At 37.5% G+C, this 19,178-nt stretch overlaps 1 protein-coding gene across 1 annotated transcript in view; it reads right to left on the reverse strand.

The window, feature by feature from the left end:
- Positions 1 to 927: 927 nt before the first annotated feature.
- tmtc3 (transmembrane O-mannosyltransferase targeting cadherins 3) overlaps positions 928 to 19,178 on the reverse strand; it is a 41,615-nt gene continuing 23,364 nt past the window's right edge. Inside the window, exons 11-14 of the mRNA XM_079860251.1 lie at positions 18,215 to 18,318; positions 16,673 to 16,842; positions 11,514 to 11,740; positions 928 to 4,319 (exon numbers count right to left, since the gene is read on the reverse strand). Coding sequence (XP_079716377.1) covers positions 3,445 to 4,319; positions 11,514 to 11,740; positions 16,673 to 16,842; positions 18,215 to 18,318 — 1,376 coding nt within the window. The 3' untranslated portion in view covers positions 928 to 3,444. The remainder of the gene's footprint in view (positions 4,320 to 11,513; positions 11,741 to 16,672; positions 16,843 to 18,214; positions 18,319 to 19,178) is intronic.

Consider the following 19,178-nt stretch of genomic DNA (forward strand, 5'->3'; position numbering starts at 1 on the left):
AAAGAAAAGTTATAGATTTTTTTAAAAGTGCAAAAAATTAGGTCAACCTATGAGCCACATGCAGTAATGAGCTAAAATAAATCATGTTAATTACAATAAACACTGTGAAGGTTTTATAAAATTACAAATGCTTAACAATACTCATCAAGGACTTAGTCTGATCATCTTCCATAGTTTATCATCTCCAACAGCTACTTTTTGTTCCTCCTCCATAGGGCATGGACCAGTTCATGAATTCTAAAACCAGAGACATGGCCATTTAAAATGTATTCAGGCATTTCCACTACAAAAGAGTCATTGAGCCTTTAATCCAATAATATAAATTGTGCTCTCACATGGACTAAAAGCATAATCATATTAAACATCTTGTGTGATCAAATGTCAATGTGATGACAATCTTGTTTTTTAAACTGGGAGCTCTGTAGACAATTTAAAGCTCAAGTTCCTGTGGTTTAGTCTCCTCTGCCTGCCAGAATCTGTGCATAATTACGTTTGCGACGGATCTCACGGTTTTTCAACAAATCCTAGTTATGGGCCTTCCACTCTTAGCATAAGCCTATTTCCACAAAAATCTGGCAGCTTGGATTAATGGGTTACGCAAAGATTTGTTAATTACCCAGATCAATATCATGCCAAATTGTTCAACAAATGCAACAAAGTACCACTTGTTTGCTGCACACTTCATTGCGCACATATCACATTACAGTGAGCACTATTGCAACACAAGCTCAATGCTGAAACCTGAGGCCTAGACAACAAGTAAAATGACAGTTACAGCCTTTGGGTAGCACACGAGTCAAAGGCGTGGGGGAGTAATTTTGGACCATGTGGGTTTTGCAAATCGAAAAAATTGATCAGGTCTCTGCGTTGGCTTGTTTGCAGCTGCCAGAATGCATAAAAAAGTGGAATTTATGAGACATTCCTGATGTAAGTTGTTTTTATTGGAAAACCATAGGTCCCACCACCACTCATAAGTCAAAACATTAGTCCAAGTAAAAAAGCAAATACTGTAAATCAAGATGTAAGAAATGGGATTTGGTGTAAAAGCACAGCATGAGTAAACATGAGGAAAAGGTCCTAAAACATCATTAGGACTCAAGCTGAGCCGTAGCAAACTTGAAATATGACATATCACACACAGCTGAATGAGAGTTGAGTGAGATGATTTAGTGGGAAACCTCTTAGAGAGGTGAACTCCTAACACTAAATATTTTCAAGTTAACATGATACAACCATGTAAACCTGTCCTTATAGACTATCAAACTTACAATAATAAAAAAAAGATTTAGATGCACAAGTTGCCAAAAGAAAGATCAAACAGGTGTAGTTATCAGGTTTCTCGCTCAAGTTTTATGGGTGATCTCAATTGGCAAAACAGCTGTGAACTACATGAGTCCGCTACTTAATCGGATAAAGGAGCATAATGTAGTTATGCTACATTAAGTGCATTTATTTAACGCAACAAAATAACACCTCAGAATTTTCATATGTGCCCCATATATGTTAATACCGCTAGCGTTGTAGAATGTATGGAAATGCACTTACAGGCTTTAAGGAGTTTGCCTTGACAAATCAGTGAGCTCTCAGGTAGCTGTTTTTTTCCTGTGAAGATCTTCAAAAAGGTCAAAGGCCTGCCTTCAAAGTAAACAGTAAAACGACGACAGGATTCCAGTGAGAGCGCATGGTTGTTTCAGCTACACAGGAAACAATATGCCCAACTTGACTGAGCACCACATGTATTTGAAGTTTATCTGCAGCACATTAAATACTGAAGTAACACAGCGGCGTATTATCTTAGCTTTAAAAAAATTTAAATTTTTTTTTTTTTCAAAAACAAAGCTAAAAGAACCAGCAAAAATGTTGGCTACACAGTGATGTTCGCCATACAGTTCACCCAAAAATGACTATTGTGTCAACAATTTTTTCCAAACCTGTATGAATTTCTTTCTTCTATGGAATACAAAAGACGACATTTTCAAGAACTGTACTGTTCGTTCATGTCAGTGCAATTGCAATGAATGGAGACTGGAGTTTCAAAGAAGCAACATTATTGATTCATGGTCCAATGACTACATATGCACCATATGTGAAGTCTTTTGAAGTCATATGATAACTGTATGAGGAACAGACCAACATTTTTGTAATTCATGGAAAATCTTCTCTTCCAGTGAGCTGTAAACTGCTTGAATGTATCACTGGATCAGCGAATCAAACAAATCACTCACAGAACTAGATTGAATGCTAAATTGAAAAGATCAGATTCAAAATTATGGGTCAATCTGACATCACTAGTTCTCTTATGAACTTGCCTAGTTGAGCTTAAGTCGGGATTTTCATTGAATAATTTTCATTTAAATTTAAACCAAATAATTGAAATTTGTTTTTGTTAGTTGAACAAAGCTATTGCACAGCTCAGAAGTCATATGATGCTTTTGCATCATTTATAACATTAGGAGGTATAAAACAAGAACGCAAGTCAAACAAGTTTGAAATCACATGAGGTTAAGCAAAGGATGACAAGTTTAATTTTGGGGGAATTAATCCTTTAAATGAAGGTTTTAAGTTTGTTCTGCTTAATGCTTGATTTTAAATGTTATGGCTTAGCCTTTGTGGGGAGAACAAGAAACAGAGCTAAAAGCAGCAGAAAACATTAAAAAGTAAAGCAAAAAGTTCAAATAAAAAGCAAAGTCTGGCTCTGCATGACCAATCTGTGAAATCAGTAAGAGCCCAAAGAGAATGCAAGCCATATTGAAAAATCCCAGAAGCCTTCAAAAAGAGGGCTGGCGAAGGGAGGTGACCCTAATTCAGAATTAGATTATGTCAAAGGATATAATTAAACACTGACACCATTCAGCATTGAGACTAAAATAACAACAACAATGACACATCAACAAACAGCAGCTGAGAATTGGAGGAAATCTGTGATGTCATGCAAAGAATGGGATGGGTTTGCTGATCTAAAACCCAACAGCCAAGTGACGGACCACTCAGAGGCCCTGCTTTAAAATGGGCTGGCTAATATACCAACATTTTATTTGTGATTATGAGTAATACTTGCCAGTGGTCAAGTTAAATCAGTACACAAAAGTGACAAAAACTAATCCAGTGACTCAAATATAGACAATCATAAATAAACAATATGGTAAAATAAGGTTTTTTTTTTATGCAGGGTTTCTTTAAAAAAGTACCTAATTTTGTGCTTTTTCAGCGCATGTTGTGAATGCACACCTGGTTTTCCTTTTTCAGCCAAACAGCTTTACATAATTAAAGCTGTGGGAAAAGGAGGTATACCGCACCTCATACAAAAGAAACAAAATAATCAAACAAAAGCGCCACAAGACATGCATAAACAAGGGCTCAATTTGTGGTGGAAAAACATAGGAGTCTCGTTCTAGCGCTTTAAATAGTTATATATAAAAATAGTGGGGTGGTTGATAAACAAGGTTAATCGCTGCTTAATATGCGTTCAATCTCCTCCAGTCTCTTCAAGGCAGCCGCCCTTTTCTTTTCTATATCTTTAATCTCTTTTGTGGATTTGCTGTTAGTCCTCTTGTCAGGCTGGCCTGCATCCAAATTCTTTGATTGGCCGTGGCCCTGGCCGCTGACGCTTTCTATCGGGGAGGATTTCCTCAAATTCTTCTCTTTCCTGGCCCCCTCCCCTGCTCCTGAAGCAACTCCCCGCCCTTCCTCGTCCTCCTCCTCCTCCTTTTTGTCATGTTGATGTTGCTCTTGCTCTTTATCTGCCACACTACTGCCCTCTGTCTGCACAATCGGCTGCCCCGCGGCACTCATGGCGGCCATTTTGTTTCGTACAATGGCGAGGTGCCGTCGAACGTAATCTTCGTGTGGGGCCATAGCGAGTGTCTCTACTAGACAGCGTTCGGCACGCTGGAGCTCCCGTTCTTCGAAGTACACCACGCAGAGGTTGTGCTTGGCCTGCACGTTGCTGGGGTCCATGTTTAAGATGCGTTCGAAACAGGCCTTTGCACCACGTGTATCCTTGCGGTGGTTCATGAGGATGTCTCCCTTGAGGATCAAGCCTTTGACGTGCTCCGGGTGGTACCGCAGCAGCTCCTCAAGCACTGGGAGAGCATCCAGTTCACGTTGTGACTGAGAGTAGAGCAGAGCCAAGTTAAACAAAGCACTGCGGAAGCCGGGTTGCAGTCGAATGGCCTCCCGCATCCAGCGCTCGGCCTCTTCATTCTCGTTAGCATCCATCGCCAGCATGCCCAGGTTGAAGTAGCCATTAGCATCATCCGGCTCCTCTTTCACATAGATGAGAAAGCGACGGTTTGCCTCTGGACGAAATTTTGCCTCACCTAAAAAGAAGAAAATTAAGACATAGGATTGGTGCAAATGTTACAGATAGATTAAATCCAAAATAAAATCAAACGGTTAGTCTAATCGCTAAACTTTTAAGTAGAGTTCTGTTTTGTTACTTATATTGTGGAGAAAAAAAGTGTAAAGGACAAGAAACTAGGGATGTCAAATGTACCAGTATTTCAGTACCAAGTTGAGACCAAAATAGTTGGAAGAAAACAACAACAACACAAAATTATGCCAAAATGCCCTTTTTGTCGAGTATCCTTGCAGGCTCAATTAAATAAGTTAAATTAAGTCTTAAATGAACGTAAAGAGAATGTGTAACAGATCCGCGTCATCTGCAGCAGGGACCCAAGGAATCTATTAACCCTTTAGAACCGGCAGTGTCGTCGCCGACACATACCAGCAAGCTGTATTCATTTTACCGTAACTCTTCAACCGTTTGCACTATCAAAACCATTCAAATTGCCCCTGACAGTAGACAACATGCGCTTTTCGGCAATATACGGCTTATTACGGTAATTTCATGCTTTCCGTCTGCAAATGTCAGCAGCGCGGGAAGGAAGGATTTGAGGTTAGAGTGTTTTGGATTGCATAAAATAATAATAATAAAAAAAAAAATACATGGTGAAAGTAGCGTTAGACAGCAGAAGAGGGGATTGGGATGATTTTTAATGAAACTTGGGAAGCGGATGGCCGTTACTCTTTCACGTATCTAAGCATGTAGTGTGTGCATGTGTGCGTGCCTATGAATGCATGCATTTGTATGTGTGCGTTAGGGCTGAACGATTAATCGCAACAAAAACGCACGCGATTTGCGATTATTTTATGTGCAGCTTGTCAGTGGAGTGCGGCTGATTGGTAGTAAATACTGCCCCATTTGAACGCCAGAGAGCGCTCTCATGCAAACACGCTAAATATGCCCCCCCACAGAAGTACAATAATGCGCATCATTCCAGGAAATCCCTATCACTGTAGCTGAATAAATAGAAGATTGAAACGCTTTGATTAAACATTTGACTTATAAATACACGACTGCCTTATTCTGTGTAAGAAGGCACATCATCTCACAGAAGGAGGAGCTCAGCTGTCGTTATGAAGTGAGTTTGGAGTAAATGCATGTTATTAAATGTTGTCTGTTGTTGGACAAGAGATTCATAAATGCTTCTCATGTTTTGGAAAGATGTTTGACGCGTGTTGTTTTTTCAAATGCATGTTATAAGTGACTCAAACTCACAGTGCTTTCAGATGGAGCAGCGTTTACTGAGCCGTACATCAATGACAAACTGCGCATAAAAAAAAAAATTAATCGCAGCCTTTGCGATTTTAAAATCGCAATTTAATTCTCAATTTAAGTGCGATTACATGGAAAGTGCGATTAATCGTTCAACCCTAGTGTGCGTGTATGAAAAAAAGTGTACTAAATGAAAACTGTGCAACCCAATGTCACAAAAAAGACTTGTATATATGTATCATAGTTCATTTTTCAACTTTAAAGTGTTAGTTTCTTTCGTTCATGGTTTTTTCTAAATAAAAATCAGTAAATTTATTCTCGTTTTTTTTTATTTTTGTCTATTTAAATTCTATTTACAAACTCACCACACACAATAATGGTCAATAACTGTAATTTGTTGAAAGCTAATCTTTTTCTGAAAAAGATGACACCTTGCACATTAAGATAGCACATTGTCAAAAAATCTAAATATGTGAAAAACACCTATTTTAGTTTCAGGTTCTAAAGGGTTAAGACAAGTGTCATTACAATAGGCAGATTTATTCAAAAGTTATTAGCATTTTTGGAGATTTTGTTATAACTTTTGACCAAAAGGTGGCTCTGTCTCGAAATCTTTTGAGTACCTTCAGGGGATGGTGCTGATGGCATATTCTGAGTTTCGTAATGTTAATCCAATGTAAGTATGGCATTTTACATCACAATACTGTATTGAAGTCAATGGCAATTTCATGTTTTGTTCTATTATAGCGCCACCAAGAGGCAAAATCCCACAATTGTTTATGTGTCCTCAGAGTGAGCCCATGTATATGTGTGTCAAATTTGGTGAAAATATCTCAATTTGCTTCGGAGTTATAGACATTTATATGAAAAAACACGTAAAAAATGACTGACACCTGACTTTGGTTGGATTTTACTACCCCTTACAATCAATATTTTTACATTTTGGCATAGCGTTTAGCCAACGACCTATGTTTCCAAACTTCTGACTGTGGTTTCGTTTCGATTGGTCTAACGGTTACAAAGATATTGGCAACTGTTTTTTAAACGCTAAATCACAACGCTACACAAACCATAAGGCACAACCTAGCATGTTTGGTATCGTTGGATTTGGCAAGGATTCAGGAACCTAAGGAGATGACTCTCATGAAAATCAGTCAACTACACCCAGAGTTAAAAGCATTTGAAAATTAAATTTTACCACTAGGTGGCACTTGTTTTAAACTTCTCAGGCTCATTCAGGGCATCGTACTGATGACCCATACCAAGTTTCGTAACGATACGTTCATGCGTTCATAAAATACAGCATTTTGGTACAAAATTCAGCATTTTGGTACAAAATTCAAAATGGCCGACACCTAAAATGGTCGATATGGGAAAATTGGATATCAGTCGACTCGGCATGACGTCCTGATTCTAACGAGACCAATTTTATTGACAAACCATTCAGAAGTTATAAGCAAAAATAGCCATTTTTCGTATCTCCGGACCAGTAGGTGGCGCTGCGCCGAAACGCAGCAAGTAGCCTCAGGTCATGCTTGTGATGACATGTACCAAGTTTGGTCTGAATACGATAAAGCGTTGCGGACATACAGCCTTATGTCTTTTTTCGCAAGCGCTACGTAAAATTAGTTTGCGTGGTATTCGAGAACGGTTTGACGAATCGACATGAATTCCATAACTTTTTGTCTGCGAGATTTTTGTTTGGAGATGATCTGGTTAAATGTTCGTGAAAATCGGAGCAACGGCCTAGAAGGAGTTTGAAAAAATAGTTTTTTCGGAAAATTCAAAATGGCGGACAAATTTTCATGACGTCATAGGGTGCAATCGAATCGGTTATTAGCATAAACATGAGTGAAACTTTGGACAGTTGGCGCTAGAGGGATTGAGTTGGAGACTCCAAATTTGCTATGGTGACACTTAAGACTGTCGTCTATCTGTGTGCCAAATTTCATAACTTTCCCGCAAGCGGTTCTATGGGCTGCCATAGACTCTCAGAGTGGAAGAAGAAGAAACGGAAGAATAATAATAAGAACGCCAACAGATACAATAGGTGCTTGGCCCCTAATTAATCTATATTTAATTTATAATTTTAATAGTGAAGAGTTTGATAACTTTATTCAATTTCTGTATATATCCTACCTGTTAGCAAAAGCAAGGTTTAAACTTTGGTGACAATGCAGCACTGCCCCATCAACTGTCCCAAGCATTGTTCACATTTGTTTGTTCACATTCACACAAATTTGCATTTAGAATTCATAGTGATGTTACCGGGCAACTGGCGATTGATACCGTTTCATATACTCGCCAACACATTTGGCACTTGCAGAGTGTTAATTTTAGGCCCTTTATATATATATTAGGGGTGTAACGGTACATGTAACACCATCATGGTTCGGTGCATACAGTCAGACAACAAATACAGTCAGCCACAGGTGATCCACACTCCAATCCAGAAGGGGGGCACGCGCAGTAATGCAACACTGTTTGCTAACCACCACAAGAGGAAAAAGAGCAGAAGAACAACAGTGCATGTGCGAATGACTTGAGTGCTTGAAAACAAGTCCTCTAGTATGCATGCGTCGAATTCGTCTCTGCGCTCATTGACAAAGGAGTAGGGCTACACTTTGAAAGGTTCGCGCACTCTACTGTGTGCAAAACGAAACGGAACGTGGAAAATGAAGTATAGGAGGAGGGTTAGGCTTAAGCTTTGAATGTTTAAATATAGTTTAAGTGGAGCAAATTGTAACACTCCTAATGCGCAAGTTTTATTTTTTTATTATGTACTTTTAGAACATGAGATACTATGACCAAATACCTTTGTTTTTTTATCAGCCCTGCAAAACAATATGACCTATGCAATTCTGTTTACTGCTTTGTGCTTACTACACTAAAGGAGGCTGTACTGTACCAACTACCTCAGGGGGACTAAATGCTGCTAGGTGGAACAAACTGTAATTAGCACTACTGTCATGTCAAAATAAAATAAAAATAAACCTGGCATTGTGGATTTTCTGCTTTTTCCAGTTACACTTTAGTTTAGGGTCAATATCTCACTAGTCGTTGCTTATTAGCATGCATATTATTAGGATATTGGCTGTTTATTAGTACTTATAAAGCACATATTAATGCCTTATTCTGCATGACCTTATTCTACATCCCTTAATCCTACCCCATACCTAAACTTAATAACCATACTAACTAAAAAGCAGTAATTAGGGGTTTGAGGCAAAAGTCATAGTTAATAGTTAGTTAATGGTGAGAATTGGACCCTAAACTAAAGTGTGACCATTTTTCCTATTTCCTATTCTGTATTGAACCGTGACCCCAAAACCAAGGCATGTACCAAACCGTGACTTCCATGTACCGTTACACCCCTAATATATATTATGTGCATAATTATTATCACAATGATGATGATTAAGTTAAACAAATAATAATAATAAATATTAATATTTAATGCAATAAATGATCAATTATATTTATTCAATTATATTTAAATCAATATAATTATAATAATCGTATCTTTAAAAAGAATGATTAATTATTAATAAATTATAAGTCATGTCTTAAGTGACTGTGAACAGGTGGGACGAAATTAAATATAATTATAAATAACAATCATTGTAAAGGTAATTATAATATATTAATAATTACAAATTATAAGTCATGTCTTAAGTGACTGTAAACAGGTGGGACAAAAAAATATTATAATGAATAACTTGATCATTGTAAAGGTCATTATAATTATTAAATATATTGTAAATTATTATGTTGTCTTATGTGAATGTAAAAAAACAAAAAACTGATTCTGTCATAATTTAATCATATTGTTCCAATCCATATGACTTTCCATATGAAAGTTATTCATAACAGAATGTACAAACTTTTCCACACAATGAAAGTGAATGTGGGCAAGGAGGTTTCTTTTTTGGTTTCCTTTAACATTTTGATTCAATAGTTCAATAGCATATTTGGTTTTGCCATGTTATCATAAATGGTATTGAGAATCATGAAAATTTACTGGTATCAAGTGATAAGTTAAAAATGAAAAAAATAAATAATAATAATAATAATATTGTAATAAAACAACCCAAAAAACAAATGTGAAGAGAGTAATGTTACCAGATCCAGATCCTAACATAATGTCCCAGTCCCTGATTCTGCAAATCTTGTGAGCAACTAAAGTCAATTATATTCAAATATTGCATTCCCAAAATATAGGTTATTTAGAGATTAAGTTAAACCACATTAACTAGGTTTATGCATTTATGCAAGTCATGCCATGGTCATCATTTTTAATAAAGTCTTATTAAATCAGTGTCCTGTCACTGCTATCTGTGGTATTTTGGCTCTGTTTTTTTACAAGATCTACCATGTGCACCATCCTATGTTGCAACAATAAGGTCAGAATGAGGGTAAGGAGTGTCGGTCAGCTTTTTATTACCCTGTGAAGACTGTTCAAAATAATTACTGTAGGCCAAAAGTGGGGAAACCGTGGAAAGCAGGTTTGATTTAAAACAAACCTGCTTTTATTTGAAAACCAATATGGATGGGCATAACTACAAAACCAAATGAAAGAATAACAGTTGTGTCAAACAGGCCTGTGAATTGATCGTAACATGCTTCCTCAGTCACATGATTAAACAGTCTGAACAAGAGGCCTAAAACCATGTGCAAATAGAGCCGTTGTATTCGTCGTATTTACATTGCTGCAGCGTAGGTGTGCTAATCTCATAAAAATAACAAACTAATGCCTCGCTCGAACTGCATGAATCCATCAGTCTTTTACTGCTATTCAAAGTTAAGAGTGAAAAAATGGCATAAAACTCAAAGTTAGGGTCAATGAGTCAAATTCAATTTAAACTTATAGCTGCTGGATCAAACGCTAACATTTTCAGGCATGAGAACATGACCGAATTAGGTGAGAGGTTGCTGCCTTCCCTTGAGGTGGCACGCAAAGAATCCATAGGTTAATAACTTGGCTTGTCTAACCTCATGTGAATCAAAAACTGTCGCTTTCACAGAGATTATTATTGAGCACCTTAACGTTTCTTGTAATGGACCCAATGTTTTTAAAGCTCAGGACTGATAAATAAAAACTTAGGGAGTTTATTTTGCAACCTTATTTCTTCAGAACCTAGTGAGCTTGTTTCGAAACACTGTTTCAAAAGGTGGGTCTCATAGCCAAAGATGCATAGTCAAATTCAAAGGCGTCATAGCATGTAGGGGATGCACGATATATCGGCCACCATTTCGGACGATATATGTCCATTTTTAATGTTATCGTCCCAATAAGAAAAGTTGGCCGATATATTAAATTATGGATTATTTCCTTCAGCTAAGACACTTTAAATGCGCGCTATGCACCACAGTGGTTTTGAATTTCTTGAAATATGATTGGGATCACTTAAAAAATTATGCACAGCGCAAGTCTGTCATATCTACATAAAATTATAATGAGAACATTATAATTGTGTGCTTGGGACATGGCTTGTAATCAGGCTGTCAAAAATGATTAAAAAAAATTGGATTTAGATTTATCGGCCAAAATATATCGGTTATCGGCTTACAAGTATAAAGAATAAAAAAATAATTAATATCGGTGCATCCCTAATAGCATGCAAATTTTACAGAGAAGGCAAAGACTTCAGCTCAGTAGAAAAAAATAAATCCAGGATGAAGGATGAAACAAGAAAAATGTAACTTATTGTTTTCTGAAAAGTATCGATGAAAAACAGCTCAGTGTTTTCTTTTGTCGTAATATTTGTGTGTATGAATTGTTATGCTTTTTTGCATATAGCACTGCTAGCTTATCAACATGTGAGTCACTGAAAAGTATCAATAAAAATAGCTTTCCAACTTAGTTGCTTATGATGGTTGGGGTGCTTAGAAAGAAGCTCACTATGTGATGGGACAGAGCTAATTTCATTGGTTTAAACGGCCTTTGCCCACACACCTGACTCTTGCATGAGAAGTGCGGAGTTGAATAGTGCCAGTTTGTGCCGTGGATTCAGGTCCAATGCGCGATTAAAGTTTCTCAGAGCCTCTGAGGGATCCTTCATCTCGATATTGACAATAGCCAGATTGTACCAGAGGTCTGCATTGGTATGGTCCAGCTCCAGTGCTCGTAGGTAGGCGTCCTTCGCCTCACTGGGCTTGTTCATTTTCAGAAGAAGCTCCCCTCTGAGTTTTAAGAGAAACAAAAAGACATTTTTGGAATACCTCTCACAGGACACCTCAAAAATCTAATACACATGTACAACAAGAAAGATCAGTTTCTTTAAGCAATATTTTCTTAGCAAATAGTTTGAGTAATACAAAGGTTTAGCTTTTGATTTTTTCTTGGGTTAGCTTTGTTAGTTCGTGAGAACCAAGGCAATCCAGTAAATCCACTTTCAATAGCTTATCTGATGAACATTTTGTTTACAGGATGAGACATGTAGAGAGAAATCACAAAGTGTGAAGGCTAAGCACATTTTCACTTTATGCAAAATGTAACAAAAACAGTAAACTCTGATACTCTATGGCAGGGTTCCTCAATTGGTTTTCACCAAGGGCCAAATTCTGCCGACAATACAAAGCCAAGGGCCACCGATCAAAATGTTATGACCTTAATGTTTGCTCTTCTGCTATTATTGTTGTTGTGGTTGTTTTGTTAAAAGAGTCACAAATCACAATATAATTATTCTGATTTTATTTATTTTTATTTATTATTTTTCTCATTAGTCTGTTTTATTCAAGCACTTATCAGCATTTTTGTATTCAGATAAAGAAAACTAAAGAACTTTGCATGGTGGATATTAAAAACAAATGAACAAATAACAACTCTGGATCTCCATGTCCGGAAATGTCATCATCCGTGAACAGCTTTTTGGCCTTGTTTGCCAGGTTCCAAGCCACACGTAAGGATGCTGCGGTGGCATTCTCCTGTATGGATGTGGTTTTATGAATAACAGCAACTGATTGCTTGTAAGCTGCTACCAATTGTGTTACCTTCTGTTTGCGACTCTCAAAATGTTCAGGAAAATTGCTGTTAAAATTGCATTGCAATGAGTTGAAATGGCGTTTGATATTATCAGCCTTATGCCTGGTTCAGATTACACGATTTTGACTCCTAAAAATCTTGTCATGTTGTGGACAAGAAACGACTACACATTGTTTTCCGACCAGTCATCGCGAGCCGTCTCACTCTCACACACTCATTCACTCGCACATATACACACGCTCACTCACATACATGCACTCACACACATATGGAAGGCCAAAAGGGCCAAAACGTGTGAAACTGTCGTGTAAACACGTAATTACGTGTTAACACGCAATTTACGTGTTAACACGTTATTACGTGTTAACGCGTAAATGACGTGTTAACACGTAAATTGCGTGTTAACACGTAAATTATTAGACATTAGCACCACCTACTGGTTTGGTGCTCTTGCTCAAACACACAGAACCTAATTAGATTAAGGTTGTAAAAAGACGTTTTTAATGTGAACATACATGTTGAACAATGTCTTTTCAGAATATAGGATACAACTACATATAATAATTATTTTAAATGGGCCTATTTAGACAGTTAAGTTAACTATAACTAATCAAGCCCTGAAAGGCATGACCATTTTCACAATCACAATAGAAATTGTGTAAGGATAATTACACATTTCTCCAAACAGTATTTTCATGTACACTTATACAATATTTCTAAAGCATCTTTTTATAATTTAACCTCTATGCATTTGTTAGAGAGCCCCTTCTGATAACACCATTAAGCCTTATGAATCTGAGATAGTGCATTGTTTTGCTGTGTTTTTCGAAGTTAATATATATATATTATATAACAAAGTTATTTATATTACAACACACACACTACACTTTACAAATTATACTACATTACACACACAAACACATATATATTACAAAGTTATTTATATTACAACACGCACACTACACTTTACAAATTACACTACATTACACACACCACACACGTGATTTGCGTGCTGGCACATTGGAAACCATGGAACTTTACTGGCTGGTATGGCTATCTTGCACAAGCACAAATAACAAACAAATCCTGTAAATTTGCGCAACTGCATAATCAAGGTCAGTGAGAGAGATTGTTTCTGCTTCTGTATCAAGTCTTCATGTCAGGTCCAGCCGGAGGACTTTGTCCACATCACAGACAATAGGCCTAATCTCTGCAGGCAAAGGGAAAATCCAGATCCAGCCTTGACAACATTCTCCACACCTCCGAGAGAGAGAGAGAGAGAGAGAGAGAGAGAGAGAGAGAGAGAGAGAGAGAGAGAGAGAGAGAGAGAGAGAGAGAGAGAGAGAGAGAGAGAGAGAGAGAGAGAGAGAGAGAGAGAGAGAGAGAGAGAGAGAGAGAGAGAGAGAGAGAGAGAGAGAGCCCGCCCGGCGCGCGCACTCTCACCCTCACCGCACTGTCGACCACAGAAGACCAATTTATTATTATTTTTCTATAGTAAAACTGTTAGCCTATATTCGTAAGGGTCTGTCTGTCATCTATCTATCTTTACTTATTTATTGTGTTATTCAGTTTATAATGACGTTTATAATAACTGCATCCAATTTCTAATTTTTGTCATTTTGTCATTTGATTAGTTGTGCCAGTTGTGCTCATATTTTTATTTTAAGGACTTAAATTATTTTTTTACATAATTGATATCGATTATTTAATTATATGCTACCAAATGTCATCTCTGAGGGAAAAAAAAAGAGAAATGGGTTAGGCTACGGACATTCACTTAGCCAACTCTCTGTTAATAGACATGGGGGGATAATTCGAAGTCGAAGATAAATAATTCATAACTCTGAAACAACATCAAATCGTATTGATTCCAAATGCAACGGTATTTTGATTGCATATAATGGCAGACTGTCGCGCTAATCGCGAAGCAACTCATGACAAACTTAAATAAAGTAAAAAAAATAACTATTTTCAACGTATACAACCCACCGTAATATGTTTAACAGTGTTTATTAAAACCGAAAGTAGCTATGTGTTGTGCTGTTTGTTTTCACGTCTCTGTATTTACTATACGATGCGCATCACGGGCGTGCACCAAACTGAAGATGCCAGGTGACGTAGGCTCAACGTATCCATTAGGTAAGAGCTCGTTCACAATCTCATGAATAAATACAATACAACGAAGGTGTGCATCATTACATTAATAGTCATGAGAATGATTACAAACAGTTACGACAGGCAGTGTCAACGTGACACAACACCTTTATTTCATTTGAATTATTCATGATAGAGTGACGCAAGCACAACGCTGAGCATACCTCATCAGCCATCATAAGCCAACGACACTGACGGAAGGGTATAACTTGCAGGAAACTGAATAGATAGATCACGAGTGTAATCTCCAAATCTATCCAAACATTGGCGAGAATATAGCATAATCTCTTGTTCTGTGTAGTAATATTAGGCTACAATTTATTTTAATAATTGTTGGTCTTATATTCACAGATTTCACATTTGAATATCCATTGTAAAATGTCATTTTATGGCAGGAATTCTGTCTCATTTCAATTATTAATAATTCAAGCCACTCTTGTCTTAGATTATTATTATGACATACGCATGTGTGTATAATATAAATAATATAAATAAGGGGGGGGGGGGGGGGGGGGTGTAATGTAGTATAAATTGTAAAGTGTAGTGTGCGTGTTGTAATATAAATAACTTTGTAAAATATATGTGTTTGTGTGTGTAATGTAATATAATGTGCAAAGTGTAGTGTGTGTGTTGTAATATAAATAACTTTGTTATATATATATATATATATATATATATATATATATATATATATATTAACTTCGAAAAACACAGCAAAACAATGCACTATCTCAGATTCATAAGGCTTAATGGTGTTATCAGAAGGGGCTCTCTAACAAATGCATAGAGGTTTCAAAAAGATGCTTTAGAAATATGGTATAAGTGTACATGAAAATACTGTTTGGAGAAATGTGTAATTATCCTTACACAATTTCTATTGTGATTGTGAAAATGGTCATGCCTTTCAGGGCTTGATTAGTTATAGTTAACTTAACTGTCTAAATAGGCCCATTTAAAATAATTATTATATGTAGTTGTATCCTATATTCTGAAAAGACATTGTTCAACATGTATTTTCACATTAAAAACGTCTTTTTACAACCTTAATCTAATTAGGTTCTGTGTGTTTGAGCAAGAGCACCAAACCAGTAGGTGGTGCTAATGTCTAATAATTTACGTGTTAACACGCAATTTACGTATTAACACGTCATTTACGCGTTAACACGTAATGACGTGTTAACACGTAAATTGCGTGTTTACGCGTAATTTGCGTGTTAACACGTAATTACGTGTTTACACGACAGTTTCACACGTTTTGGCCCTTTTGGCCTTCCATACACACACACACACGCACTCACACACGCACTCACTCACATAAGTTACACGCACTCACTCTCACTCTCTCGCTCTCTCTCTCTCTCTCACACACACACACACACACACTCGCGAACACACACTCTCCCTCACTCACTCGCGCGCCGTCGTCGTGGAGGACCGTTAAAAAATTAAACATGCTATCTTTTGATTGTTCAGTCCATTCAGATTTGAATCGTATTTTCTGTGTCCACTTTTCTTTTCTTAACACTTGCCATATTTTCGATGTGCGCGAATGCTGTCAGATACAGCGTTTGAATTTTAACGCCAGTGACGTGCTTACGCTGATGTTACCATGACAACCTTGAAATAAGCGCGGGCCAAACATTTTTCTCTCACGGGCCGGATGTGGCCCGCGGGCCGCCTATTGAGGAACCCTGCTCTATGGCATGCAACTTCAGCTCATATCTATGAGAAATATTTTCTTAGGGAGTGCAAAAAAATCCAGGATGGGTGTGAAATTATAAGACACAGATGCTCAATTCTTTTACAAGATTGTATCTTTTAAACATCATCCAGTGTACACATGGGCTAAAAAAAAATTCTCATTAAAGCCAAAATACTGTCTGAACTACAACACATTTAGTTTCACTTGGCCCTGTCAGTAAGTTAACAAGTTTACAAACACATTTTTGACCCTGTCAGCATGAACGGAGACTTGCCGACTGATGTAGGCTTGCTTGAAGTCCGGTCTCATGCTGATGGCCTGTCTATAGAGTTGGTCGGCTTCCTCCAGGCGAGAGTCATTCGCCCGAATTAGGTTAGCCAGGTTAATGTAGACGTTCAGATGGTTGGGGGCCACACGGGTTGCATACTTCTTCCCTGGAATGATCTGCCAATGTGTTTTGGAAAGATCAGCCAAGGTTGTAAGCATTTACATGTATATACATTTGACTCAAAATATAACACTAATATATTCAGTATGTTCCTTCTACATTCCAACATGAAATATAGACCCATGTGAAGTTAAAGGCCATAAGATTGGTTTCAAGAATATTGGTCAATACATATGGATGGAGCATTTTTAAATAGCCAATATGCTTTAGGTACATCACAGCTATGAACCATAATTTGCTATTTGCTAATCTGCTGCAAATGATATTGAGGGGCATTCTCTTTCCAGAGAGCATCTGATTGGACAAAAATATGTGCAGGTCAGGATGAGTCATAAATATGTTCAGTCCATTTTCCTAGTACAAAAACACAGTACATTTTGAATGCGTAGTGTTCAAAGGTTTGGGGTCAGTAAGGTTTTTTTTTTTTTTTCAGTAAGATTCATAACTTTATTCAGGAATAGGGTAACCACCGGGACAATCCCAAAATAGGCAGCTTTGTCCCATGTCCTGCAAGACGTAAGCAATGTCCCGCATTTTATTTGTCTGTCGTGTTCTAGCTAGAGCCTACTTTTTACCTACTAGCCTGTTATTTAGTTTGCATTTAGTTGACTGAATAGAGTAAAATACACATGGACTAAAAGCCACAAACTATTAGTTATTCAGCATTTTGTTTGCCTTCTATTTGTAGAAAAGAGAGAAAGATCACAAGACTGTAACTGTACGTTCACACCGCCGCCGGTGAGAGCGGCAAAATTCGCTCTCGCTGCCCTGCCAACGACGCCGGAGAAAGATTCGGGGATGCTCTGACGTAGATCGAAGGCGTGATCTTTTTAAACCAATGTTTAGAGGATTGCGTTCTCTGGAATCCTCTCAGGTGGAGGACTTCTACATTCTGATTGGTTGCCGCCGAACCGCGTCATAGCTTATTACCATAAAGTTGACCTGACTTCAACTCTCCTCGCCGCTCTCACCGTCCAAGACGCACCGCGCCGCCGGAGCTCGCATTGAAACTGAATGACTTCCGCCCACTTTGACGCTCTCGCCGGCGGCGGTGTGAACGCACACAGTAAGTCATTTCTGAACTGCAATGAAAACTACTAATAAACACAGAAGACTACTTAGAAGATTATTATGGTTGGGCGATATATCTAGCTAGGCAGTCGACAAATAACATGGTCATGCTATTTTATTTTTTTATTTTTTTTAAATCAACATTTTATACAAATTTATAGGTAATTTCTGTGCCACTGATCAGAATTGCTAAAAAATACTGAAAAGTAAAAGTATTTTATCGTTCCTATCAAAGTTTGTTGACAATCTAAATACAACAAAATCTCTCCTTTCTTTCCTTGTATGGGAATTTCATACCTGTGGCATAAGGGATTTTGCGATTAGATATGCCTCCTCAGCCTCTCTGGACCTGTTTAGGTTCTTGTAGGTTCTCCCAACATTCATGTGGGCCCCAATATCATCTTAGAAGAGGACACAATGTTTAAGTCATAAATCAAGAAAATAGCACAGACTAAACGTCAAAGACAGAGTACATAGTGGAATGTGAATTATATGGCTCGAGTGCAACAAATTATAACAGTTACAAGCAGCTGACCAATTTAATACACATTTGGGACAAGAAATCGGCAGGAAAGACTGGGAGGAGGAAAAGCACCTCCTGTGAAAGCTCTCCCTTTACAAGCTTTTATAGCCATGTTGCCCGCGTAACCTCGAACAACAGAGAGCTAACTATTAGCGTTGGTAGGTTTCAATATGTAAAACTGATAATGCTACCAGCATTTTCAGAGAAACATCTGATCACACCAAAGCGGGACAGAATTTTTGCTACGAAAAGCAAACTGACGCTTATAGATAGCCTGCCCAGGATTTCCTTTTCCATTAATGTGCTTACAGAGTTAATCTTGGAAAAACACATCTTGGGTGGTGGATATCTGAAGTCATGTTAGCTCAATAAACCAACATAACTTAAACAATTAAAGTCAATAGTTTAATGACTTTGGCAGCCACAGTCGTCTTTCTCACAGGTAGCCTGACTACGATACAGCCGACACAAAACCTAAATCCACATCTTCTCGCATCAAATCCTTAAATCCACATATTCTCAAGACACTAAAGTGCGAAAGTAGTTTTATAGGCCAATGTTTTCATACAGTCCCATGAAATACTACATAAACTACTTCTTGTTAGCTTATACACAATTTGAAATTGTCCTTACCAAAACACCTCCAAACTTATAATAATAAGGCAGAATTTCCCACACCTCCCTAAAACAACATATCCGATGGAGTTTTGTTTAAAATAGGCTCAATGTTAACTTCCT

This window comes from Squalius cephalus, assembly GCF_949319135.1.
Source record: "Squalius cephalus genome assembly, chromosome: 23".
Lineage (NCBI taxonomy): Eukaryota > Metazoa > Chordata > Actinopteri > Cypriniformes > Leuciscidae > Squalius > Squalius cephalus.